General features: G+C 38.8%; 1 protein-coding gene and 1 long non-coding RNA gene across 2 annotated transcripts in view; one reads left to right on the top strand and one right to left on the bottom strand.

Annotated features, from left to right (window-relative positions):
- LOC146661226 (polypeptide N-acetylgalactosaminyltransferase 10-like) overlaps positions 1-12,188 on the top strand; it is a 96,000-nt gene extending 83,812 nt beyond the window's left edge. The window contains exons 8-14 of the mRNA XM_085421322.1: positions 2,783-2,890; positions 4,884-5,105; positions 6,722-6,838; positions 8,322-8,471; positions 8,916-9,150; positions 10,053-10,268; positions 10,353-12,188. Of these exons, the coding sequence (XP_085277448.1) occupies positions 2,783-2,890; positions 4,884-5,105; positions 6,722-6,838; positions 8,322-8,471; positions 8,916-9,080 (762 nt within the window). The 3' untranslated portion in view covers positions 9,081-9,150; positions 10,053-10,268; positions 10,353-12,188. The remainder of the gene's footprint in view (positions 1-2,782; positions 2,891-4,883; positions 5,106-6,721; positions 6,839-8,321; positions 8,472-8,915; positions 9,151-10,052; positions 10,269-10,352) is intronic.
- The window catches only part of LOC146661223 (uncharacterized), a 513,791-nt gene that overhangs the window by 18,579 nt on the left and 467,587 nt on the right, over positions 1-27,625 (bottom strand). The window lies entirely within an intron of this gene.

Raw genomic sequence — 27,625 nt, 5'->3', positions numbered from 1 at the left:
AAATTAGGAAAAAAGAAAAATCTGGCAATTCTTTATTTTTACATTCATTGGGTCCCAATCAGCCCAAATATCAAAGAGAGATTAAAAATGCATGCCATGGAAGAGTTCGGTTCTTAGGAGGTTAAAGTTTGAACCTGACATAGAGAGCCAGAGTAGGTTTTATGTTTTGGCTTGAGCTTGACTGTTAATTCCTGCCCTTGGAAACGGCAGTTGGCAAAACAATTAAACATGTTAATGTTTAATGAACGTCTTCATAATGAAAAGCAAAATACAACTTTCAAGCCATGTGTGCCAAGGTTTATGTTAATTGCTTTCAGAACCTGAAATATTTACCTTTTGTTGCCAACCAGATTGTCAGTTTAATATTTTTAGACTGTCAGAATAATTCAAAGTATATCAATAATTCACTGGCACACATTAGTGTCTCAAAGTTAAAACCCAACACAAATAGATTCATGTCTTTATGGCGGTTCCTACGGGATAGGTATTTCATCTACTTGTATTGCAAAAGCGATATTAAAAACTGCTAGAAGAAAAAAAAAAGTGTTGCTATGCAGGTACTGCTAAAAATCTCATAGAGCAGCCCGTAGAAAAGGATTCATCCATTGGAAACCAAAAATATTTTTAATGTATTTTAATCACTAAAAATCCTTGAATAATAATCAAACTTGTTTGAAGTTAAACACTAAACATTCCTTGAACATTTGGGATTCAATTACCGGCTTCTATTTTTCCTTGCCTCCTGTAAATTCACTTAAATTTTATTTGTACGGCACCAAATCACAAGAACAGTTGCCTCAAGGCAGTTTTTTGCAAGGTAAAGACCGTACAGTAATTCAGCTGCAAACCTCAGAGTCAGACAATCCCCAATGAGCAAGCATGTGGCGACAGTGGGAAGGAAAAGCCCCCCTTTGGCAGGAAGAAATCACCAGCAGGCTCAGGGAGGGGCAGCCATCTGCTGTGACCAGTTGTGGGTGAGGGGATGTAGACAGGACAAAAAATAAAAAACTCATAATCATAAGGTGAGAGTGAGGTCACTTCAAAATACACATTTCGAAAAATGTTTTTCCTCACATAATCTACAGTTTGTGTATGCTAGCTTATTGATTTTGGTTCTAGACCAGGCCATATGAAAAGCTGTGCAACAATAAAAACATCTGGCAGAATCTCAGATTTGCACATGGTGCTTTGATCCACCAGCAAAGGTAATTCTGTTTTTGCTCTGTTTTATTTTGATTTGCTTAAAAGTTTAGTTTTCACTTCCCCATAAGTTGCTGGCTAGGTTTAAGAAAAGATCAGCTTTTTGTTTATTACATAAACACCTTAGCAGCATTAACATTAACTTTGAAAAAATCCATTAAATAGTTCATTTAAATGTAACAGCAAGAGATTCTTTAGAAGCATCCATATGTGACATGTTGCTACTGAGACATGTCTGAGTAATACCATAACTCAGTGCCAAAGGACACTGTGCATATTTTTGAGATGCCTGTGGGTTTGATGAATTGACAGCACTTGATGACTTGGAAGGACAACTAGCTGATATTTCAGTCTTCAGCATTTGAGATGCAATCTGCTCTACGTTCCTCTATAGTTTCAATGTTATCATCTCTGCAGGGTGGGAGCCACTGAGCCACACATCTCAGGAAACTACAGAAAAAAAATTCTTTGTATCTACACATCTACATATGAACTGCTGTGTAGTAATAGGTTTACAGTTAGAGATCGGCTCAGTTCATTCAAAGGGTTTGCCGCGATCCTTCAACGATTTAAAAAATGCAAACTAATGAAATGTATGTCTGTATAACTAGAAGTGATGTATAAAACATGTTTTTTTCCTTCGCTCATGTCTAAGTTGTCAAACTTTCCCCACGTTTAGCCTGTTTAGTCTCATATTAGCAGACTTTTTTGCAGGACCAGCAGCACCAAACCACTCTTTCTCTCTGCCTCTCTCTTTGGCTGTCTTCAAACTTGTGTTGATAGTATTTACTTATGTTTCAAATGAGCTTCTCATTTCTATTCATTTAGTTTTGCTAAAACAAAACCCATTTTCCATCCTGCCTGCTGTATTTAAGTCTTTCTTTTATTTCTCGCCCCTTTCATAGCCTCCCTTTCTTCTCATGGTCTGTTTTCCTCATTGAAAGCCAAGTAAGCAAATCATCACAGTTGCCTTTGTTATTGCTGGAGGATTAAAATGAAGACACACTGTTGAATGTCTCTGTTATGTCAGATAGACAGCTAAAAAGAAAAAGAAGCAATGATGCTTTGTCTGAAGTGTTGTCTGAAGCAAAAACAAAGGTACTTAAAAGCTATTAAAAAAGTAACAAAAATGTTGTTTTCCCATAAAACGGCAGAAGTTTTAGTAAACCAGTTGTGTTTTTTGAATACCAACAATATTCTAATAGTGTCGTAACATAAGCATTGTATCAGTGATTTGTCAGAAAGACCTTTTCTCATCTGGTCCTCCTTCTTAGGTGAAGTCAGGTCACCATCTTGGCATAATTTGTTTTTGTGCCCCCTGCCTCCTCTGCTCTGTCCTCTCATCTTTATTACATCTTCTCTCTCCTGTTGGTCTCCCAGGATTTATAAGCCTCTTCGAATCACTGTACCTTATTCCTCCTTCTGCTCAGCCATCAGTCTTCTGCTCATCTCTGTCGTCATCTCCTTCCTTCACCTTGCTTTACCTTTGTGCATCTCTTTGAATCTTAAAGAGCAAAGCTTCTAAACACCATAAAGATTCATCAGATGAAAGTATTCTTTCCCTCTCTTTGTGTCTCTGAAGCTGTGGATGTGTGGTGGTCGGATGGAGGACATCCCTTGCTCCAGGGTAGGACACATCTATAGGAAGTATGTCCCCTACAAAGTGCCTGGTGGGATCAGCTTGGCAAAGGTAATTCTTCTCACTATGTGCAGTGGATCAGTGATGGATTTTCTGCATACTATAAAAGCAAAATACATATACTAATAATTCTGATTTTACTGAATTACAGTAGTATATGGTAGTATAATGCTATAATATCCTAAGGAGTACTAGAAGGAGTATTCAATCTGGATTATGGTGCATCCCATCACATGCTTGCTCACACTCACCACCCCCTACCCTTTAAAAAAATTCTTATTGTTGCCAGTAAGATTTTTAATAAGGAATGAATGATTAACTGTCAACCAGCATGCTTCAAACAAGAGTAAACATTTAGGTAAACAGATTTTTGACAAACTAGTGTTTTGTTGTATTCACACTCAGGGTTTAAAAGCAATACAGAAACATGATTTTTGGATCTCTGCTAATTATGACGTTATATGGAAGATGGGATGTTTTTAGTAGATATGTGTATGTGTAAGTGTGTATTCATAAAAGTACAAACACACACACACACACACACACACACACACACACACACACACACACACACACACACTGTAGCAACTTCTGTGCCTCTGAAGTCCACTGAGCAGTGAAGCTGAATGCATCCCTGCCTTTTAAATGAACCTTTAGCTAATTAACCCCAATAAACAAGTAAACAGAAACATACATTAACCCTGCATGTAAACACACATGCTATACATTTGCATGCACACACAGAGTGGTGCAGGGTTTGTATTTTCTGCATCCTCTGCTAAGTACACTACTCTTTCATCTCAGTGTACTTTACAGTCTGCTCAGCATTCACTCATAAAAGACCACCAGGCAAGAGGCAGAAATATGCAGGGTATCCACTATCTACAACTTATAGCCTTTCCAGGTGCTACTGTGAAGAATGAGCTTAAGTTCTTTTGTTATTTTTTTTTCAGCACCTACACAGAATAGGAAATTGTCTAAAAGTGCTTAATCATCTGAGGTGTAGCCAAACACCATTCATTATGTATGCCTCTGCTCTCAGCCTGAAACATGGCTCGGTATAGCTCAGTGTGTAGCTGAAAGTAACTGGCTTTGTTTTGTTTTTCTGAGGAACAGTCTCTAACTTAGCTTCATTGAAATGTTGATGTCCCTGAATCACCTGACCCTTTACATAAAAGCGGATAGTTCTTTTTTTCCCGTTTGTTGAGGTATCATTTCAATCAAAGCTGAATCAAAGAGAGCACTCTATAGGTCAGTTTCAATATATGTAGCTCAAATACAATGGTCAAAAACGGCAGCAATAAAATGCCGTTGTCTTGGCAGATTCCTAGAGACAAATATACAGTAAAAAAAAAACGCAGCATACTAGGTAAACATAGTTCACACCAGTCCATGGCAGCTCTCCATATAATTGGTCTCACTGTCAGGAACTAAAGGACCTATACTAGGGTACTTGTTTGCAGGTGGAAACACAGACAGCTTCAGAATCCATTGACACAACACATAGTTGATGCATTAAAGCAGTGGTTCCCAGCCTTTTCTGTGGCACGGACCGGTTTATGCCCGACAATATTTTCAAGGACCGGCCTTTAAGGTGTTGCGGATAAATACAACAAAATAAAACTAGTACCAAAAAAAAAAGGTTTATTCATAACACACGTGAAAAGATGGAGGAAAACCGAGTTAACAATAAAAACGATAACAAAATAATGCTGAAAACTGTTAAAAACCCTGAAAACCATACATTTCACACCTGAGCCTCAACTGTCGCGGCTCGGTACCAAACGACTCACGGACTGGTACCGGTCCGAGGCCCGGGGATTGGGGACCGCTGCATTAAAGTATAAAGCCACAACAAATTGAAGAGAATGGGAATGTTAAAGTTTGCATTACTCATAAGTGGACCCTTAAACCTTTTTTATGACTCCCATTATTGATAATGTGTTAGAGGTTCCTATTGTGTGAAATTTGAATTGTCTGCTAACAAAAAACTATTTTAAAGAATTAATCCAACCATGTGAAACTCCTTTTAACTTGATTTCAGAATCTAAAACGTGTAGCAGAAGTTTGGATGGACGAATACGCAGAGTATGTGTACCAGCGTCGACCTGAGTATCGGCACCTGTCTGCAGGTGACATGACAGCGCAGAAAGAGCTGAGGACCCGATTAAACTGTAAAAGCTTTAAGTGGTTTATGAATGAAGTGGCCTGGGATCTTCCCAAACACTATCCACCAGTAGAACCTCCTGCTGCTGCTTGGGGAGAGGTAAGAGCTGGATTAGTTCATGAAACTGCTTTCATATATGTAGAGAAATTAAATAAATAGATGTATGCATAGAGATACAAACTAAAAAATAAATGAAAAAACACATCTGGAAAGGTTTTTGTGTGTACAATGAATATGGAATCGCTAAACTGAATACATGTCTGCAGTTAGATGTCATAATAAAAAATAATAAATACATTTTAAAAAATCTGTGAATCCAACTTTGTTCCCATTGTGTTTTCATAATTCCAGAGACTATACAGGCATAGGGTATGTTTCGTGTTTGATTTTTCATTTAGAATCCCGGACAAGCCCCCAATTGTAACCAGCTGGCTCAAGGAACATGACTCCACACAGTCACATCTAGCTGCACTTGGTCATACATGTGTAACATGCCTCTGACATCTGCTGCAAAATTCCCTATTTCTCCAATCCATTAACTCCCCTTTAAATAGCCGAGCATCCGCCTGTAGCCACAAAGGGAATATTTACTAATCACTCACCAATTTTTGTACGCAAACTATTTGCTGAAAGTAATTAGCTCAGAACCTGGATGCTAAATTGTATTCTGCTGCTATAAATAAATTCAAATAGATATATTATATAATACTGCGGTGTGTAGCTCAAATAAATCATTTAGTATCAGAAAACAGACAGTTAATGAGCATGTTTCAGTTGTGCTGCAGAGAATATTTTCGTGGCAAAAGCAAGATGAATAATTATATCAAATCAAGATGAAAATTATTACAAAATGTATGAAAATTAACTCTGCGTAATGAAAAGGTCAAAGTATTTTTCCAGCTTTCTTTTGAAAATATCGTCATCTTCTAGTTCCCTGTTTGTTGTCTGGGAATCATGTTTCATGCCTTAGGGCTCTTTTGCTAACTCATTTCATGGAAAGAAAAATTAGTGTATTCACAATATTCAGATTCTGCTCTCAATGTACCCAAACTGAAGCCACAGAAGTAAAGCTGTTGGAAATATGAACAACTCTAGTTACCCTATCCTATGATCAGCCAAAGCCAAAAATAATTTCTTTTAGGAACAGATTACCAAAGTTTGAAATTTTCAACAGACTTAACAAAAATCTATAATTTCACTGTAAAATTTCATCATGAATGTATTATGTGACTGTAACAAGTTCACGAAAAACTAGCTTAAGGCAGGAAAATCGTTTCTACTGGTTTCAACTTGTAATGTTTTGAGGGTTTTTTGATTTAAGAAAAATAGATTACTGATAAGAATTGTTAAAAAGGTATAAAGGATTGAGGTACGCGCTAAAGAATTCTCAGTGGTATAAAAAGACAAGAAACAGTGATGAAACACGTTTGCAATAACACACTATTTTTTAGTATTTTTAACAAGCTGCAATTCCTATCGGTGCCTAGTTACACTCCTGGAAGGCAAAAAATGCCTCCAAGCCTTTACATGGGAAGTGCACAAAAAAGAACTTAAGAAAAAAGATAAAACTGAAAATCAATCTGCTGACTACAGTCAGTGTATGGATTTACTTGTGTAGGACTAAGAGCGGAGATTATACTGTGTATTGTAATCTCAGCATGTTTATGGGTTTCTGGTTTATGTCAGTTTATCATAGTTATATATGTGCTTTTCAGATACAGAATGTGGGCAGTGGAATGTGTATGGAGGTCAAACACTTTGTGTCAGGGAGCCCCATCCGCTTGGAGAACTGTGTGAAAGGCCGTGGTGAGGTGGGGTGGAGTCACGGACAGGTAAGGGCACCCTCTTAAATGAGCTTATTGGGTTTTCAGTTCATATCCTAAAGCCTCTGAGATGATGTTCTAGCAACATGATGGGTTGTTAACAAGCTGTTTGTTTTTTTCAGGTAAATTATTTTCATTTGTTTTCTTACTTTAGTAGCATGTTAATGAAAGTGTGTTTTTACCAACAAGGTATATTAAGGAGGAAAAAAAAACTAAACAGACAGACAGAAAGTGGACCTTTTTAATGTCATGCTATTCATTTTTAGCCAAACCCTAATTGGGCTAAATTAAACAAACAGCAAATAAAAAAGAAAATTAACAGGTGGAGAAAAGACGTCGGTGTCAAAATAATACTGCAAAAGAACGATCATTTGTCCCATTATTTAAATTGTTATATTTGAATTACATTTGGCCCTGTCATTTTTATCCTATAATTGTACAAAATTAAGTCTAATCACTTAATTGAGATACATTTTAATAGTACTATTAATTCAATTCAATTCAATTTTATTTATATAGCACCAAATCACAACAAAAGTCACCTCAAGGCACTTCATAGATACAGAGAAAAACCCAACAATCATATGACCCCCTATGAGCAAGCACTTCGCCGACAGTGGGAAGGAAAAACTCCCTTTTAACAGGAAGAAACCTCCAGCAGAACCAGGCTCAGGGAGGGGCGGGGCCATCTGCTGCGACCGGTTGGGGTGAGAGAAGGAAAACAGGATAAAGACATGCTGTGGAAGAGAGACAGAGGTTAATAACAGATATGATTCAATGCAGAGAGGTCTATTAACACATAGTGAGTGAGTGAGAATGAGTTACCTCATTCTAACTTTTGCAAAGTGATATGCTTCCCTGTGGAAAAACAGCTTGTTTTTTCAAAACTTCTAATTAGAATGTGGTGACCAAATGTGTACAGTTATCACATCCATAACATTTTGCAGCTTGTATGGTCATAGGGTGCAGTCCATATGTTTTAGGATGGCAAAACATTTTTCTTTTAATATCAAAAGTTCAATAAAAATAAAAACTGGATTTGATTCCAAATGTTGAACTTGGATTTGGTAACAGATCATAGGAAATGAACTCTTAATGGGTGAGACAGTAAAAACTTTAGTGACAAAAGGAAGTGATTCATATGTGTACTGTATATCTTAATTGATTAAGTGTACTGTGGTTTTGTACAGCATTACTACTAAAAAATGTATCATCATCCACAAACTTATGGACCTGAGTGTAAATGTAACCTCCAACTATTTGGGCTAGATCGATTGAACACTGATGTGGAGAAACTATTGTATAAATCAAATAAATCCAAAATGCTTATTTTATCGGCTTTACTATCTCTACACCATGTAACACTGCAACACTACCATAATAACCCCAATTTCAACAAGAAAATCAATCTGACAGAAAAAAAGGTAGAAATTTCACGTAGACAAAGGAAGGACAGTCAGATGTTGTTACAGCTCAGATGTGCTCCCTGCAGGTGTTAACATTTGGCTGGAGGGAGGATATCCGGGTGGGTGACCCCATACATACAAGGAAGCTGTGCTTTGATGCCATCTCCCACAGCAGCCCAGTCACCCTGTATGACTGTCACGGCATGAAGGGAAACCAGCTTTGGCGGTACAGAAAGGTATGATGAACAGAAATAGAGAAATTCTAGAGTTCACTGCTTGTAGAAAATTAGTGTATTTACTAATTCATCCTATTCAATGCTCTCCAACTGTCCTGGCCTTAGGAAGGTTTTATATTTGTTAAAAAGTCACCAAAGTAAAAATAAAAAAATAAATAAAAATTGAAATGTCAAGTATTTCAGTGTGTGCCTGGTAAAAGGTCGATAGACACTTTAAATTTTGCAGGAGCAAAGTGTAACATCCTGCCGGTAGTAATGTGTACATATGCCATATAGAACACCAACAAGTTTGAGAAATAGGTTTAATCGTTGTGGAGTATAAGGCTTTAAAATGTGTATTAATCACAGAGTATTAGATTTTTCTCTTTGTATAAAGAAGGAAATAAATGTCCTGTGAAGAAGTTAGCTTCTTGTATAATATGTATATGTTTATCTTTCCTCCAGGATAAGAGTCTGTATCATCCCGTCAGTAACAGCTGTATTGATAGCAGTCCGAGTGAGCGGCGAGTCTTCATGAACACGTGTGACCCTGCCTCTCTCAGCCAGCTGTGGTTGTTTGAAAGAACCAACACCACTGTGCTGGAGCACTTCAACCAGGGCACCAACTGAGCTTACTGAACAGTGAAATGACACGTCTTCCAAAAAGAACGATCATGACTCAAAGGTCATTTTTGTTCAAGTGAGTCTTTCTGAGGGAAGAGATGTTTGATTTTGTTTTGAAATGGACAAATTACTTTGCTTTTTAATTTCTCACACTGTTACTGTAGTGGCCTGAAGACTCGTGAAATTATTGGTAGTACATTTTAGAGTATACTTTTATGTTAAAAGTGGTCCTTGCCTGGCTGATAAACATAAAACACCATACAGGGTTGTATGTGTTGCTTCCAGTAGTTATGTTTGCAGCCAGCATAACCGGTGTAAGGCAACAGGGTCAAGGCTCACTACAGAAGGAAAACATGCTCATAAATCATAAAGCCCTGGTCACACAGACCTTGCTGCACCTGGGCAACCGTCAGTCAGTAAGGAACCTGTGTGTTCCCCAACCAGTTTGCAAGTGGTTGCTGGCATTCCCTAGGTGAAATTGGTTGCAAAAAGATACGGTGCTGTACCGAAAATCTCTTCGCTATAGCTTTGTTCTCTAGCATAATGCTGGTGTCTTATGTACTTTGCATGGAAGATGCTGATCTGCCTGCAAACATTTGCCAAAACTTCACAGTTAAACTGTAAAGTGTGCGAAGCAAACCCAAAATCATGGCCGTTCACACTAAAAGTAAAAATCGTGACTTTTTGACTTTGTGGCCTGCAGTGTGTTAATCCTATGATTGATTTTAAAGAAGTTTACTCCTTTAAAAAATATTTATATTTCATGTCGCCCAATGTGATGAACATTTATTGATGCAACTTCAATAATATTTAACAACGGTGAAGAAACTAGACACGAAACCACCATTACGATTATCATTAATGTTTTGCTAGTTTGCCTTTTTTTTAACTTCCTTAAGGATTACCCAGTAAGCCTGTTAAATAGAGCTATAATGGTCTCAGAATTTATGGAACCTGTATATCTTCCCTTTGTTTCAGTGTTGTCAAGGTATGAATGAAAGCTACAAGTGAATAAGACACAGCTTTCCAGACATACCCTGTGGTACAGTGATCTAGTGCAGTCCCTGAGAGCTGAAGAGCTGGTGGGACCACAAGCAGTGACATCCAGAATCCAATCATGAAGCGCAAGCTTGTCGTGGGAAAGGAGATAAAAGAAGGACATGCTTGCCTGAGCACCAGCACCCGAAACGCTCAGTGAGTGCAAAGACACAGTTCATTTTAAAATGCCTATTATAAAATCTGTGATTTTGATAATATTTTGATTCTGTTTATCGTCAGGATGGGAGAACGATGGTGAGACCTGACTGCCTTGTGGAAACCCTGAAAATGTGGAGCTTTTAAAGATGGAAGACTTGGACCTCAAAAATGTATAAGAGGAAAAAACTTAATTTGACTGCGGTAAAAATACTGATACTGATGCCGATACTGCTGGATTTAATGGATGAGCTATCCAGTTTTTATTTCATTTATTTATATATTTTTGTCAATGCTATCTTTTTACTCACGGCACCAAGTTCTTTAAAGGCACAACTTGAGAAAATGAGGAGGGACAAAATCCTGCACAGTGTGTAGATTTACTAAAAATATACTTTTTTCAAAGGCACAAAGACTTTAAAGTGAACTTTTTTGTATAATGTTATAAACAAACTAAATATTACGTGAACATCATTTCAAAATGTATTTTGTGTTGTCTGGTAAATTACAGGTAAAAACTTCTTTTTTAAAATTATATTTTCATTAAATGTTCTGCTATGCTAAACTACTACTGAGGCAAGGTTAAGCAGTTTTCTCATGTGTACTGATTAACAGTTGTAAACCAACAGATATTTATGCCATTTACAGAAAACAAAAGTGAAGTTGCACTTTGCTTGTTTGCATGTGTTGGCAATTCTCTAACAGCTAAAGGAATTCTCAGGGTACAGCCCTGTCTCCCAAAAGTTTCATTATCATTTTATTGTTGATTTCTAAACAAAATGCAAGAAACCAGTGTGCACTCTTTTAATTCAATTCAATTAAATTTTATTTATATAGCGCCAAATCACAACAACAGTCGCCTCAAGGCGCTTTATATTGTAAGGTCGACCCTACAATAATACATACAGAGAAAAACCCAACAATCAAATGACCCCCTATGAGCAAGCACTTTGGTGACAGTGGGAAGGAAAAACTCCCTTTTAACAGGAAGAAACCTCCAGCAGAACCAGGCTCAGGGAGGGGCGGCCATTTTTTCATAAACACATCTACAGATCATTCGGTCAGAGAGGTCCAGAATTGGCAGCACAGTGGTTTACAGCATAAGATTTTGGGTTTGTACCTCTCCGCATGGAGTGTGCATGATGTCCACATTCTTGCATAGATTTTTTTTCCAGGAGCTCAAATCTGTTCAGATCTCTATCATCAAAAAATATGCTATTTTTAGTCGATAGTAATAACTATCTTCATCTAGGAAACTCTTGCAAACTGGATTCAAAATCTCGGGATTTCAGGACTCTGGTGCACAGCCTGGGATCCTCATGCAAGGACCTGCTGACTGTTTTCACCTCATGCTTGGAGACTAAAAGGGACTCTGCAGTTGTGGAATGACCAGCCGAACTGAAGCACGCTACATAGTTAGCTTTAAGAAATATTGTTAATTATTTTTTAAAATATTTTTTTCTTAAATACACAGTATTTTATTACTGACTTTGCACTTGTGTATCGCATGATTCTACTGTAAGTTTTATTACCCTCTGCTCTTTTTATAGTTTATCAGCGTGTTTTTATTGTGTATAAAGCTGTGAAATGGTTTTAATAACTGCTATACATAGTTAAGTTGTCTTTCTTACTAAACTATTTTTAAAACTTAAATTGGAGCAAAGGTTTCACTTTTGCATTGCTTTTTAAAAAATCTTTTGCCATTTCCACTAGTTTAATTTCACATAGTTCAGGTTGAAATAAATCATATCACAACAGTGGCTAAGTTAGAAGCTTCACTTCCATTTTCTCAACTATCATAGTGATGAGTTGTCTCCACCATCAGCTGCAGAAAAACATGACATTTTAGAGAAGAAAGAAATAAAAGACACATATGCTGATTACTAATTTACTTGCAAATGTGACACATGAGAAATTGCATGCAGAGATGAGAAAATTGTATAGTTGTATAAGAGTGTCATTTTTAGTAGACAAGCCTGCAGGCAGAATATGTGCGTCAATAAAATGCGTATCAGTCAGTGGTGCCAATAAATGGTATGCAAAACAGGCAGAACAAACAACAGAAATCCATTCATGTAACTGAATAAAAATACAATGAACAGAAGAAAAAAATCAACTCAAAACTAAGCACTGTGTTCAACCTGTTGGATAAATTCAAATATGTCCCAAAATAATATGCAAACATTGTTGCACAAACTATATGACTGAAAGGAACAATCATACCATTGATATACCCAATCTGTGTGAGAAACTAGTCATTTTTTAACAGAGAGAATATGTTCCCGGCTACTCTAGAGTAACAGGCAACCTATGGATAACCTATGATCAGGCAGATCCTTGACTCAGCACCTGTATATGTCTGAAAACATCTTATTGGAAATCTGATAAAACAGAGGTCACGCAAACTCATCATCTCTGCTCAGTCTGGGGATAAAACCTGCACAGCAAGCTAACAATTATCTGCAAAGGACAGCAGCTGCTGAGGCCCAAAGTTCATTCGGCACTTTCACTTTTTTATTGACAGAGTGAGTCATCAACCTGAGTGGCAAATCCAATACCGGAGTATGGTTCCCGAGAAATTATTGGCTGTCTAATGCCATCAAGGTCAGACAAACAGTGGAAGCCACTGCAGAAATACCCCTAACCTGGAGATTTTTGCATGCAGTGAGGGTAGAGTAATATTGATGAGATGAAAATGAAGCAGAAATCGGAGAGTAAGTTAGGATGAATTATTAAACTTCTAGCATGTACTTATTCTATCTTATCATGGAGAAAAAACAAAACAGTTTTACTTCATGAATACAGTCATGAATACATATTTGTGCAGCTGCAGAATCATATAAACAGTACAAGTATGAACAAATTCTTAAATTTAGGCAGAAGAGTTGAAGACCCAGCATCCAATAAACATATCATGGTCATCATTAGACATATTAAAATGCACATTTTTACACCAATTTAGAGCACACACATACTGTAGAGTCCAGCAGATGAATTCAGCTGTGATTAATCAGGGAAGTTTTATTTATTTATTTTTTTTAAGTTCATTGAAGATTCTGTTGCTACAAAAACATGACAAACATCACAAATATTAGTTTTTATACAGTCAATATCTAAAATGACTGAAAAGACAGGTGGGTGGCATTTTTCTTGATAGTTATGAATGGCTTCACAGAAGCCATGTTTTGCATTTTTCTTTATTAAAAAATATCAGATTTGTTAAAAGCATAAAAAAACTAAATACTGACCTTTGTTTATGAACTGAGACCTTGGAATAACCAGCACTCCATGCACCAATCTAAGTAAGCACCCAGGCATATAGGAGACTAACAAGTTCTTCATAAAAATCAGAACATGGCTATTTAAAGCTTAGTAAGATTTTAAGATCAATACAAAATGGAACAGGCAGCCACTATAAATTTGCTGATACTGGAGTAATATGTTCATATTTCTCAGTGCCAGTTAAAATCTATTTTGTTTTACAGAGGTAGTGCTATCATATCTTAGACCGAGTCAGAAGGGATATGTCTTTGAATTTGTCCTTTGTCTTTCTTTAATGATCAGTTAAATCTATATTGTTTTGCCATGTAATCAATCTTACCTTCACAAAATAGTGGACAAGCTCTTTGGTCTTTCTCATGTGAAAATAGCATTTGAAATACTTTCATTCCCTTTATTATCTTCAGAGGTGTTGTTCTGACTGAAATGTTGACATTACAAACTCTGCACAAATCTATAAATAATCACAAGCAAATGGCAGATAATCTTCAATATAGTAATCTTTCTTGTAAGTTTACAGCCACTTATTCTGGAGCTATAATGCACTCTTTTGAACCAGTAGCACATTCAGCTTCACATTCACCTCTATCATATTATAACCCTGCAATTGCTCTCACTGCTTTTTGATGATGTGTGATATGAATAGTGCACAGCATGAAATGTAAAGATGCAAGCTAGAGACAAACCCTAAAACAAAAATGTGATGAAAGAATAGGACCATTTTTCTCCTTTAGAGTCGAGATATATCTTGTCAATCTTGATAATATATTTGCAGAACTAGGAGCATTTATTTTGATGTGTATTAACCAGGGTAATAAATGTATTAATCACATGTAGGAGATAAAGCTTTTAGAGAGTCTTGAGTGAAACTTGCAATGATCCCTTACGAAAGTGCAGTTTTACTCTGTGGGGAAACACTTCCGTCTAGTGTGACTGCAATATCCCAAATCTCCTCCTTGCCTAAGATTTGCTCCGCGAGGGAGCTGTGGAAAGTGTGACAGACCAGTTCTGCTCATAGCTGAATAATTACAGCTAACTTGCTTCCCCACAGGGCTTTGCTGCTATTAATGGCCCCGCTGTCACACACAAATAGAAAGTCATGACTGTAGTGTCGCAGTGGCACCCTCAGGCCACCAGAGACCTGGTGGCGATGTTTTTGAGCCAAATCCTCCACAAGCTTGACTGTTTGGAACACAAAAAAGCACATATTAGTTTCATCCTTAAAGCTTTTTTAGGTGATGTGACACCGAATGAAAACAAACTGCTTGTTAATTGCATATTAAGAGAGGATCTATTTTCGTCCGGTTGTCACAAAGCCAAAACCAAGTTTATTTTATGTGCATGGTTGAATGAAAGCCAGAATGTGTCTCTCACATAATCATAGAAATGTCTTGCGTTGGTGGATTGCTGAACAATCAAAGGAACAGTCATTGGCAGAAACATTTAAAGTACAACTTTTGATATGATACAGTCAGAATTAGTGTTACACCTTCTTCATCATCATCACCTCTTCCGGGTAAAGCTTTTCTTTTTGTTCTTTTTTCCTCATCTGTCTGAAGCGCAGTCACGCAGTTAAATGCCTGTTGTTATATTTTCATAAACCCCTTCAGTCTGGGTGAGTAAACTGCTGACTGAAGCTGTAGAGTAACAGCTTTTTGACAGCGACAAGCAGAAATTGCACTTTGTTGTACAACAGCCAGTTCCTTGCTGGTTGTTGGCGACACATATGCTACCGCCACTTCCGTCTTTTAACAGATTTAGACAGTATGCTATATATTCTGTTCAGGTTGCCTGAACGCCAGGCAGGTGTCCAAATGCAGCTCTCATGTACAGGAGCCAAACTGCCGCTAAATGATTCTTCAGCTCAGAAAAAAGATTATAATTTACATAAAAGAAACGGCGTATGCTGAATACTACTCACTGTTTTTTTCTCACCCCCTGACAGCTGTCTGAAACTATCACAGGAATAATGCTTGCAAGAGAAATGATCAGAAGCAGAGAGCAGGGGGCAGATTGTTATGGCGATAACATATAATTCAAGGTACTTATAATATATTAGTAGTGCAGCATGTTAGAGCACACTATAGCTAAAACTCAAAACACTGTGTGTTCTCATACCACTCTATCAAATAGCTTGAAAGTGGACGACTTTGAAAAATGTAGATTTAAAGGTTGGAAGGGTAATGATGGGTACAAGTCACAAATTTGTCAGCAGAGAGTTTTGCACTTTGCCTCACACTGTTTTCATTTGCTTCCTGGTTTTGGTTAAGGAAGGACCTTTTTTTAAAGATATATCCTTTCACATCATCTAAGGAGCTTGGAAAGAAAAGCGCCTGAACTTTTTTAAGTTGATTGAAGACGTTTCACCTCTCATCTGAGAAGCTTCTCCAGTTCTAGAGTCAAATGGTGGAGAGTTCCAGATTTAAGCTCTGTGGGAGTGTCCCCCCAAGAGAGACAATGGACCCCCTAATGATCCAGAACTGAAATGAAGAAGCTTCTTGGAGGAGAGGTGAAACGTATTCAAGCAACTTAAAGAAGTCCAGACGCTTTTCTTTGCAAGCTCCTTAGACTACGATGACCTGGATGACTGAGAACCTTCACAGACATATCCTTTCACATCATTAATACTGTTTTTTGAAAAATTGCCCACAATGTGTATAATGTGAGTCCAGTGGACTTTTACACGTGTCTACACGTGAAAAGCTACACTCAACAAAAATATAAACGCAACACCTTTGTTACTGCTCCCATTCCCCATGGGATGGACGTAGAGACCTAAAATTCATTCCAGATACACAATATAACCATCCCTCCCAAACAGTGGTCACAAATCAGTCCAAATGTGTGGTAGTGGGCACATCTGCTATATTGAGATAATCCATCCCACCTCACAGGTGTGCCACATCAGGATGCTGATCTGACATCATGAGTAGTGCACAGGTGTACCTCAGACTGCCCACAACAAAAGGCCACCCTGGAATGTGCAGTTTTTTGCGCTATTGGGGGTCTGGGGACCCAGAACCGGTCAGTATTTGGTGTGACCACCATTTGCCTCATGCAGTGCAACACATCGTCGCATGGAGTCTATCAGATTGTCAATTGTGGCCTGTGGAATGTTGGTCCACTCCACTTCAATGGCTGTGCGAGGTTGTTGGATATTCGTGGGAACTGGTACACGCTGTCGTATACGCCGGTCAAGCACATCCCGAACATGCTCAATGGGTGACATGTCCGGTGAGCATGCTGGCCATGCAAGAACTGGGACATTCTCAGCTGCCATCTGCCCTGAACAATGTGAACCATGATTCATCCGTGAAGCGCACACCTCTCCAACGTGCCAGACGCCATCGAATGTGAGCATTTGCCCACACAAGTCTGTTACGGCGACGAGCTGGAGTCAGGTCAAGACCCCGATGAGGACGACGGGCATGCAGTTGAGCGTCCCTGAGACGGTTTCTGACAGTTTGTGCAGAAATTGTTTGGTTGTGCAAACCAATTGTTCCAGCAGCTGTCTGGGTGGCTGGTCTCAGACGATCTTGGAAGTGAACCTGCTGGATGTGGAGGTCCTGGGCTGATGTGGTTACACGAGGTCTGCGGTTGTGAGGCCGGTTGGATGTGCTGCCATATTCTCTGAAACGCCTGTGGAGACGGCTTATGGTTGAGAAATGAACATTCAATGCACGGGCGACAGATCTGGTTGACATTCCTGCTGTCAGCATTAGAGATGGACCGATCCGATATTACGTATCGGTATCGGTCCGATACTGACCTAAATTACTGGATCGGATATCGGAGAAAAATAAAAAATGTAATCCGATCCATTAAATATCACGAAAGCACCTCACAAAACTTGCAACACGCCGTAACTCACCTCAGAACGTTAGCACGTCGGAGCAGTAGGCATCACGTGATAGAGCGGCTGTGGCATGCGGGACCTGATGGTGGTCTGGATAGCATTTGGAGCTTCGCTAGCAACCTGGCATTTCATCTCCGACAAAGTTATCACCGAGAGAAGTAAAGCAAGTGTGTAAGTCCATCTCTGAATGTTTGTAAAGCATTCCTGCGTTAAGCTTAACGAGCGACTGCCTCTCGCTCTCCGGCTGCTACTTCAATCGTGAAACTGCTTAAATGATCAGCTGATCGGCTTTTCTGTCGCGAGTCCGTCTCTCTTGTTTGTTTTTGGTCCACTTTGCACCAGAAAGAGGAAACCAGCGGCTGAACAACAGCAGCACGTTTAAGCTTGATCAGCTGTTGTTAGAATTTATTTAATATTACTTTCTACTCGAGGATCTTTTTCTACATAGCTGACGGCTGGTAACTGTGCAGGGGCGGATCTAGCAAAGTTTAGCCAGGGGGGCCGATAGGGCATTAACTGGGGAAAGGGGGCACAAAGACATACTTTTCTTTCTTATTCTCATTTAAAATGTCGAGCTTTTAATAAATAATTATCTGACACCCAAAGTTTTAATTTGATGTAAAATGAATAGAAGTCAATTACTGTATATAGTAACTATTAAGTCTAATATATATAGTAAGCTATAGTGCTTTTTCCTTTGGGAGGGTACCATCTGTGCAGTCTGCAATTTTGTTGAAGAAAGATGTTGAATCTATTTAATATTTCTTGAAAAATAATTGATTTCTGTGCATTTTTTTTTTACACTGCATCAAATTAAGGTTGATTACGTCAATTAAGCATCATGAAGTGGCGCGTGAGGGGTGGTTCCCTATTTTTTATTTATTTATTTTTGTTGTTGCTGGGAGTTGGAACCCTATTAGTTAGGTTGCTTAATATTTACGCTAAGTACTCTTTAAAATACCAGAATAGGGAGGATGGTGTAGGTCTAAGTTTATTAGATTGATCAGTATTGCTGAACTATGAAATATTTTTTTTGTATACAGGTATAACAGAATAGCTTTAGTGTAGTTGTTGTTTTAAACTTGAGTATGAACTTGCAGACTTGCAAAATGCAGCAAGATATTTTAAAAAACAGTTTTGTTGATTAAAAAACACTATATCGGATTCATATCGGTATCGGCAGATATCCAAATTTATGATATCGGTATCGGTATCGGACATAAAAAAGTGGTATCGTGCCATCTCTAGTCAGCATGCCAATTGCACGCTCCCTCATTGCTTGTGGCATCTGTGGCATTTTGCTGTGAGACAAAACTGCACATTCCAGGGTGGCCTTTTGTTGTGGGCAGTCTGAGGTACACCTGTGCACTACTCATGATGTCAGATCAGCATCCTGATGTGGCACACCTGTGAGGTGGGATGGATTATCTCAATATAGCAGATGTGCCCACTACCACACATTTGGACTGATTTGTGACCACTGTTTGGGAGGGATGGTTATATTGTGTATCTGGAATGAATTTTAGGTCTCTACGTCCATCCCATGGGGAATGGGAGCAGTAACAAAGGTGTTGCATTTATATTTTTGTTGAGTGTAGCATTTCTGAAATAAACACAGAACTTCCTGCTGTAAGTCCATGGGGTTTCCTCAATGTTAGACACAACATCGCCTTCACAGAGCATTGTCAAACCATCACTTAATGTGGCAGATCTTCTATGCTAATGTGCTAAAGGAGTGAAAGAGGTCGTTAGAAAATGCTGGGGTAGGACTGGAACTAGAAAACCCCCGGGCAACCTCCAGTCGCTCAGGCAGAATGTGTACTTCCTGACCGATTGGTGATGTGTGGCTGGAAGTTGCTGGCTGTTACCAGGTGAAACTGGCTCACAGCAGGTGGCTGCAAGATGGTTGTCAACAAGTCTCTAGGTGTGATTAGGCCTGAAATACAGTATCACCAGAAGGTCTTAAAGTTTTAAATTTTGTGTTGGAAGTCATAACTATGACAAAAAACAGGACTGAGATGGTGTCTGTTGTGATGGACACACCTTGTGCAAGTTTCAAGTATTTGCAAGTAGATTTTCTTTAGCCAAGGCTGCATACGGGAAAGCAACAATGCCTTAAATGGCCAGTAGTGATGACAGTAAAGTGCACATTATTTACCACTTTAAACCACTTTAGCCAAACTTGGCAAACGCTGCCAAGTTGGAGCTTTTTCTTTGTTGTTTGTCACTGGCTAACATCGGTGCTGATTAGTATCAGGTTTGTTCCATGGCACATAATCAGCAGAATACAAGCTGCACCAGAGAGAAATCCTTGAAATATTTGTGTGTGTGATTGTAGCAGGTTACAGAAGAAGAGAATTTTGACCCAGAACACTTGGCTGCACGCTACAGCACTAATGTTGTCTTTATCCACGGAGCTGCCTTTTCACTGCCTCTTCTGTCCTTGGACGAACGATGAGCAGACAAAATAGACAATAGCTTAGGATCTTTGGGCAGTAGAATCAGGATTTTCTGCTAGAATATAGTAGTAGTATTTATTGAAAGGACATGGTTCTAATAAATGAACATTATTTCTCCCTCATTCTCATTTTTGTTATCATGTGATGAACCCAGCTAACACAATTGTATGCAGACAAATAGAACAAGTCAGCAACGCCCACCGCTACTGTGCCAGAGACAATCAGGCAGCTTGGAGAAGAGAACCAGGGTGAAAGCAGCTGCCAGATAGTAGAGAATCAAAGCCTGTTTCTATTCTCTGTTCCTCTGCAGCGTGCCACAATATGCATGAAGACAGTAGAACAAATAGGCTGTGTGTGCAAGCAACTGTTGGGACTCTTAATGGAATAACAACAAAGGGGGAAAAGGGAGGAGAGATACATGTATGTACTATTTTGAGATCTTTACACGAAATGTGCATTTTTTGAGTGTTTGGGCAGGTGATACCATTCATTCAGAACCAGATTACTGTTGTCTACATCCTTTTCTTTCTGTAGTATTTCCAATTATCCATCAATTTAGTTTTTTATCTGCTTATCCAACTAGGTTCACTGGGGTGGGGTGAGGCCCTAAAATAATACTGGGTGAAAATCAGAATATACATCAGATGGCTTCGTCTTGATGCATGCTCGATCATCCAGGTAAGTAAATCTCCAAAAGTTGATTCTGTTCATCTGGACGTAGCGTTTTGTGGGAGAAACGTTTCGTCAGTCATCCAAGTGACTTCTTCAGTCTCAGTATAATGACTGAAACCAGCCCACTGAGGAACAATGGGCTGGGAGGTCAGTTCCTTAATCTTAATTATGCAAATTCTCATGACCATTGATCAACAACCACTGACCAGTTAATCTTAGTGCTACCATCCAGGCAACATTTCCTGTTGAGGATCACTTTTTTATTATTTCCATAAGTTATTTTACATAGCACCACTGCAATGTTTCACCTTGACAACCACTGCTGCAGGAAATATCAGGCAGCTCTTTATTTAGTTTCAGTTTCTTGCGGCACAGAAGGACCTCTGAGGATTTCTCTAGTACTAGTTCTTTAGTAGTATGCCATGCTCTCCACACACTGGTAGGTCAGGAATTTCTTTGGACAATGATACAAGTTTTAGTACGAGTAAACAGTCAACATGCAACTGAAGTGCTGGCTCACTTTTCTTCAAAGGAATAAATCGCATTGGATATATTAACATAACTGAAAATATAATATTGAAGTTTTGCAGGCTGTCGGGGTGATCCATCACATCAAATAAGAATGAATTCATTTTATGGCACCCCTTTCCAGGCCTTTGCTGCAGCTGACTTCACTTGTTTGTTTCTGGGTTTTTCTGCCTTAGTTTTGTCCTCACTGAGTGAAATGCAGCTCGATCAAGCTGAGATCCACTGACTGCCCATCTGCTCTGTGAGGTGCTGTCAAAACACGATTATTGCATTTGTCTATATGTAAGCAGAAAGTATCGCTCCATAAACTTCTCAGTTCATATGGCTGCTGTTTCTGTCTTTTGTAAAATCACCAATAAACAGTAAAATAAACAGAGATCATGCATTCCAATCATAATGCCTCCACTGTGTTTTTTTTTTTTTTTTTTTTTAAGATAAGGTTATATATATTTTGAATCAGGAGCTGTTCCAAGCCTTTTCCATTTCGCTGAGTTCTGTGCGGCCAAAATAACGCTATTCTGGCCTCTCTGTTCTTGAAACTGGTGATTTCTGGTTCACGCCTTCTAGTGAACTCTTGTCCACTTGGCTAATGATGCGCCTACCTCCTAGAGAGTGTTCTTCACTTGGCTTGATGTGGTGAAGTGATTTATCTATACCATAGAAAGGGTCTTCTAATCATCCACAGCAGCTGTCCTCTGTAGTTCGTTTTTCTTGTATCTCACCAGTGTGCTGCTCTTGCAGTGAGAGCTTATTTAGGTCCACAGAAAGAAACTTTAAATGCAAATGCCAGCAATCTCCAAATCTTTTGACAACTTAATTCCTTAGGCAAATATAGCATTTAGTTCAGGTTGGCTCAGGTGACCCTGAGTCCTCCCTTTGTTACTTTCATTAGGTGTTCCCATGATGCATTGAGTGTTTCTTCTTCAGTCACTTTTTCACTCGCTATGTGTTTACACATAGTTTTCTTTTCTTTTTTTCTTTGTTACACTTAACTTTTTTTTTTAGATAAAACAATTTTTAATGTTAAAACTAAGAGAGCCAAGTAAATTCAAAATTCTATTTTTAATGATAATTCCATTTATTAAGGGAAAAACATGTCCAAACATACCTAGCCTTGTGGGAAATTGCTCCCTCTTGTAGAATAATGAACAATGGCACAGCGGAGAAATTGGAAAGAGTTACAAAACCATTTCAAAGACTTTGGGACTGCAGTGAACCACGGTGAGAGCCATTATCCATAAATGGAGAAAACCTGGAATAGTGGTGAACCTTCCCAGCAGTGGCCGGCCTACCAGCATTACACCAAAAGTCCTTCGATGACTCATCCAGGACCAAAAACAACATCAAACAGAACAACAACTGCAATCATTGCTTTTTTCACTTAAAGCCAGTGTTCATGACTCAACAAATAGAAAGAGACCGTACAAAAAAAAAAGGCAAACGCTTATTCATTTTGATGATCACTGAATCTTGGGGACTGATGAGAAAAAAGTTGAACCGATACATCTGGTTAAAAGAACATCATATGATGAGACCATGGGCGTTAAATATGGTGGTGGTTGTGATTGGTCTTGGGCTCCTTTGCTTCTTCTGGATGACTTGCTATAACTGACAGAACTGTGAATTCTGCTCTCTACCAGGAAATCCTGAAGGAGAATTTCCAGTAATGAAGTGATGATGAAAGTCTGGACTTTCACCCACCTGATATGATTTGGCATGACCTTAAACATGCTCAAAATCCCTCCAGTGTGGCTGAATTAAAACAAATCTGCGCACAGAGTAAATGGTAAACGGCCTGTATTTGTATAGCGCTTTCCTAGTCCCTAAGGACCCCAAAGCGCTTTACACAACCAGTCATCCACCCATTCACACACATTGTAGCCACAGCCACCCTGGGGCGCACTGACAGAGGCGAGGTTGCTGGACACTGGTACCACCAGGCCCTCTGACCACCACCAGTAGGCAACGGGTGAAGTGTCTTGCCCAAGGACACAACAACCGAGACTGTCCAAGCCGGGGCTCGAACCGGCAACCTTCCGATTACAAGGCGAACTCCCAACTCTTGAGCCACAATCGTAGGAACGTTTAGATAACTTTTGTTCCTTTGATTATAAATGATAAATAAACAAATGTTTATCTAATATTCAAATTTGTCTGATGATCTTAATCAAACAAGTGGGACCAATAAGCAAAAAAAGGAAAAGAAATCTGAAATGGTGTAAATACTTTTTCACAGCATGATAATAAATGTCATGTTACCCCAAAGATGAAGTCTCTGAATAACCAAAACATTTCCTGAAGTACAAAGCTCTGTCCACAACTTTATATATAATGGAATACAAAGAACAGTGTGGCTCTGGGGGATAGTCTTACATGGCAACGCCTAAAAAATAGCACGTTATCACATACTTTACTTTAATGTCATTCCTTTCAGTATATTGCAGGAGACATTGCGCTCTAAAAACCGTACTGAGACTGGCTCCAAGGCCATTGTGGAATGACATCTGCAAATTAGGCCAATCTTCGAGGAAATAACATGGCATTCTTTATCAAACTGACATATTCACAGAGAAAGGGTGGAGCTAAGATGGGTGTTAAGTCTGGGTTCCAAAAAAATCACGCTGACGTGCCCTCTTGAAAGTCAGAATGCTGAAAAGGAAAAACACTTCCTTCTGCACTCCTGAGATAGCCTATCATTTTAATTCCATTTCATCTTGTTTAAAGTAACACCTTATGGCATGCAGTGTGCTCAATCCTCAATTTGAGTCATTTATCCAAATGCTCGAGGGCTTTCTCTGATAGGATGATGACAACCAAAGAAAAATCCGCCATTTCACCCTGCTACATCTCTGCACTCTGATGTTCTCTGTGCTCCAGGAGGTATTTTGTGATCAAGTGGTTTTAATTTACTCGGTGTACTCATTTACACCCAAACCTGTCTCATCGACTTCCACTTAAATTGGAAGATTTCGGAAATTTCTGCTTCAACAGTCCTCATCAAATTTGCAAGATAAAGCATTTTGCAGAAATCAATGACGATAGAGTGAAAATTAGTGTTTTTTTCTCTCCCAACTTTAAGCATCACAATAGCAACCATGCTTCTCTTAAAAATCTTAAAAACAGTAATTTACTGTCTTTATCTCCTTCAAAATGTGACACGCAGCATTTGTGTTGGCCAGACATCTTCTCAGTTCAGGCCCCACATACTTCCTCCCAATTAATTTTGGAATTCACCCTTAAATAACTGCTATGTTTTATCGATCTCGTGAATCTCCGCGGTGACATCTTCACGTTCTGTAACCCAGGTGGTCGATTGTGATTAATCTACACATTGATTTTCCTCAGACCTCAGTTGCTCGTGGGCTTCTTTCTGCACCTCAGAAACACCGGCTCTATTCACCTCATCCATCCAGTAGAGATAATTACATATTTCACATCAGGGTTTAAAGCACAGAGGTGCTTGTTCCTCTGACAATGAAATAAACCATATATGGGGAAGAAAAAGAATACTCTAAAGTAAGGCAATTCTTTATTTCAAAAGAGCCCATTAGCTGCATATCTGTAATTATAAGATCAAAGAAATGCCTAAGAGATCAGAAAACCAATCTACTGTCTTCAAGTCTTTTGCTATATGCTTGATTATATGATAAAATGAGCAGAGACCCAAAAGCTAAATCAGGGGAATCAATTATACATGAAACACTATCTGGAAATGATTTATAAACTAAATACCAAATTAAATCTTATTTATAGAATTAATTGTTCATTGAATTAAAGTAGACAAGTTTTTTGCTTTAATCTATATGCAGTCTAGAATTTAGACTGAGTCTGTACATGCCTGCCTTTTATCATTCAATTCTGTCTACCCATGTGTGGAAAACAAAGGCTCATGTGTGGAACCAAAACAGGATTTGTTTTGGAGAGTAGCTTTAAATTTAAAGTGGTTTCAACATGGTTTGCATTGATAGTTAAAATCAAACAACATAGATGATTGTCAATATCCTTTTTTTCCTCACACGTTTTAGATAGTAGTGACAAATTTAAGAATTTACTACTGTTCGGCATGTTGAAAACTAATATGCTGAATATGTTTTCCCTCTTCTGGCAAGTGTTGTCAAAGGTTGCTGGCAATTGCTGTGAAATTGATTGCTAATCCCGCTTTACAGACCCTAGCTGAGTGACACCCTGGAAACCAGTGGTCACTAGTGTAAAGTGTGTATTGCATAACCGGTTGGCAAGCTTTTGCCAGAGATTGCTGTCTGGTGCTAGTGTGTAGTTAAAGAATTATGTGGTGCTGCACCAAGCAGTCCTGAAATCTAAAACGAATTGTGATGCAAACTGGAAATTGATATCATTTTCCTTATAAGTGAAATCTGCACATTTTGACAGGATTTAGATATTTTCCTGTTACCTCTGGGTGTCACATGCTTGCTGACAGGTCTCTGGGACTGTTCGATTGAGGCCTTTAATAAGACACTGGTTTCCCCCTGGAATAGAGATAAAGGAAGTGGGAGTTTAACAAAGTACTTTCTTTTTAAATTTTCTTGTAAACAAAAAGGTCAAATGGTGAATTAATTTCTTACCATTAACATGATTGTTTCTTTTTATATAAAAGACTGGATGAAAATGGATTTCAAATCTGGTGCTGTGAGACTATTCCTAATCTAATTCTCTAGCAGGGCATCACATAGCATCACACTGACTCTGCTTGGCATGCAAGCATTAGACAGAGACATACCAGTTCTGACTGAAAGTGTAAGAAGGACAAGAGGCGATGCTGTGATTGATCATTTTTTTCACTTTCTTCTGCCCTGTTTTAACTCACACTGGACCGCTCACACCTATTAATATTTAGCTGATGGATGTTTTGTTAGAAAGAAATCTAGAAGAAACGACATGAACTGAACCAGTGATGGGAATAATGGCGTTAATAGCAAATGCGGTGCGGCCGCGTTACTATTTTTCAACAAACAGACGGTTGAAGCTGTGTTCAGCTTACTGCAGTTTATATCAGTTGCACGGAAGTAGCTGTAAGTAATCTGGGCGCTACAGCTTTAAGCAGCTGTGCGCGCTCCCGCGGGCGGCAATCACTGTCTGGTAGACGATCACTTTTTGGCAAAACACCTGGAGCTAAGGGGGCAAAACAATCGCATGAGTGCTGCTGTTTGTCTGAGGAAGAATAAAGTAGTTGTGGTAAGCCAATCACATGACCACTTCAAGATGACAAAGCAACAAGGTGATATATACCAGTTTTTAAATTGTGTTCATAGGACACGTAAAACCAGAGTACCAGTACCAGTAATGCAATAGTTACTTTTCAAGTAATTAATTACTTTTAGAATCTTGTAACTCAGTTACTAACTCAGTTGCTTTTTTGAAGAAGTAACTAGTAAATATAATTAATTACTTTTTCAAAGTGACTTGCCAACACTGCTCATAACACACCTTTTCTGCATCTTCTGACCCATGGGCTTATTACAGCTGCATGGAAAACACTATATACCAGTCAAGCATAACATTATGACCACCTGATACTGTGTTGGTCTCCATTTTGCTGCCAAAGCAGCCCTGACCCCGACAAGCCAAGGACTTCACTCAACCCCTGAAGGTGTGCTTATCTGGCACTGAGATGTCAGCAACAGGTTTTTCAAGTCCTGTAAGTTGCGATTTGGGGGCCTCCATGAATGGGACTTATTTGTCCAGCACATCCACAAATGCTCGATTGGATTGAGATCCGAGGAAGTTGGAAGCCAGGCCAACAGCTCAAACTCATTGTTGTGCTCCTCAAACCATTCCTGAATCTTTTTTGCTTTTTGGCAAAGCACCTTATTGTGCTGAAAGAGACCACAGCCATCAGAATATACTGTTTCCATGAAAGTATGTACATAGTCTGCAACAGTGCTTAGGCAGATGATATGTGTCAAGCTAACATCCACATGAACACCCAAGGTTTCCCAGAGAACACTGCACAAAGAATCAGAATTATTCAGATTCTCACGCTTGCCCATTTCTGCTTCTAACGCATCAGCTTTGAAGACAAAATGTTCACTTGCTTCATAACTTCTGCTCGGTGCCAAAGTGAAGAGATAATCAGTGTTATTCATTTCACCTGTCACTGGTCCTAATGTTATGACTGATTGGTGTATATGAAACATATTATTTTGCAGTGAACTGACTTAAAACACATGAATGGAGAACCGATGATGAAAGTTACTGATATCTCAGTAACTGAGGAAAATCTCTTAGTTTAGTTTATTTTAGCAGCGAAATGCAACAATTTAGCTATTTTGTCACAACCTCATGTGAATCTATGTTTTGTGGATCCCATTGTAGCTTACAGAACAGAGTGGTAAAACTAGCTGCCTGTTGTATCTGTGATTGAGGAGAGCACTGAGTAACTCATACAGTAAATGTACATAAAGCAACGAGATAAAAAAATTAATAAATAAATGGAGTGGAATCAAAACCCAGTGGAGAAGCAGAAGTAGGTCAAAATTCCCTCCTAATTTTAGCCATGATGATGAGCTTTCTTTATTATGCACTTGATTCTACGTATGTTGGTA

Source organism: Rhamphochromis longiceps, linkage group LG10 (genome assembly GCF_057381845.1).
Source record: "Rhamphochromis longiceps isolate RC_006_pf linkage group LG10, R_longiceps_female_GT1.1, whole genome shotgun sequence".
Taxonomy (NCBI): domain Eukaryota; kingdom Metazoa; phylum Chordata; class Actinopteri; order Cichliformes; family Cichlidae; genus Rhamphochromis; species Rhamphochromis longiceps.
Note: the sequence above shows the minus strand (reverse complement) of the source record. Positions and strands in the feature narration are given on the sequence as shown.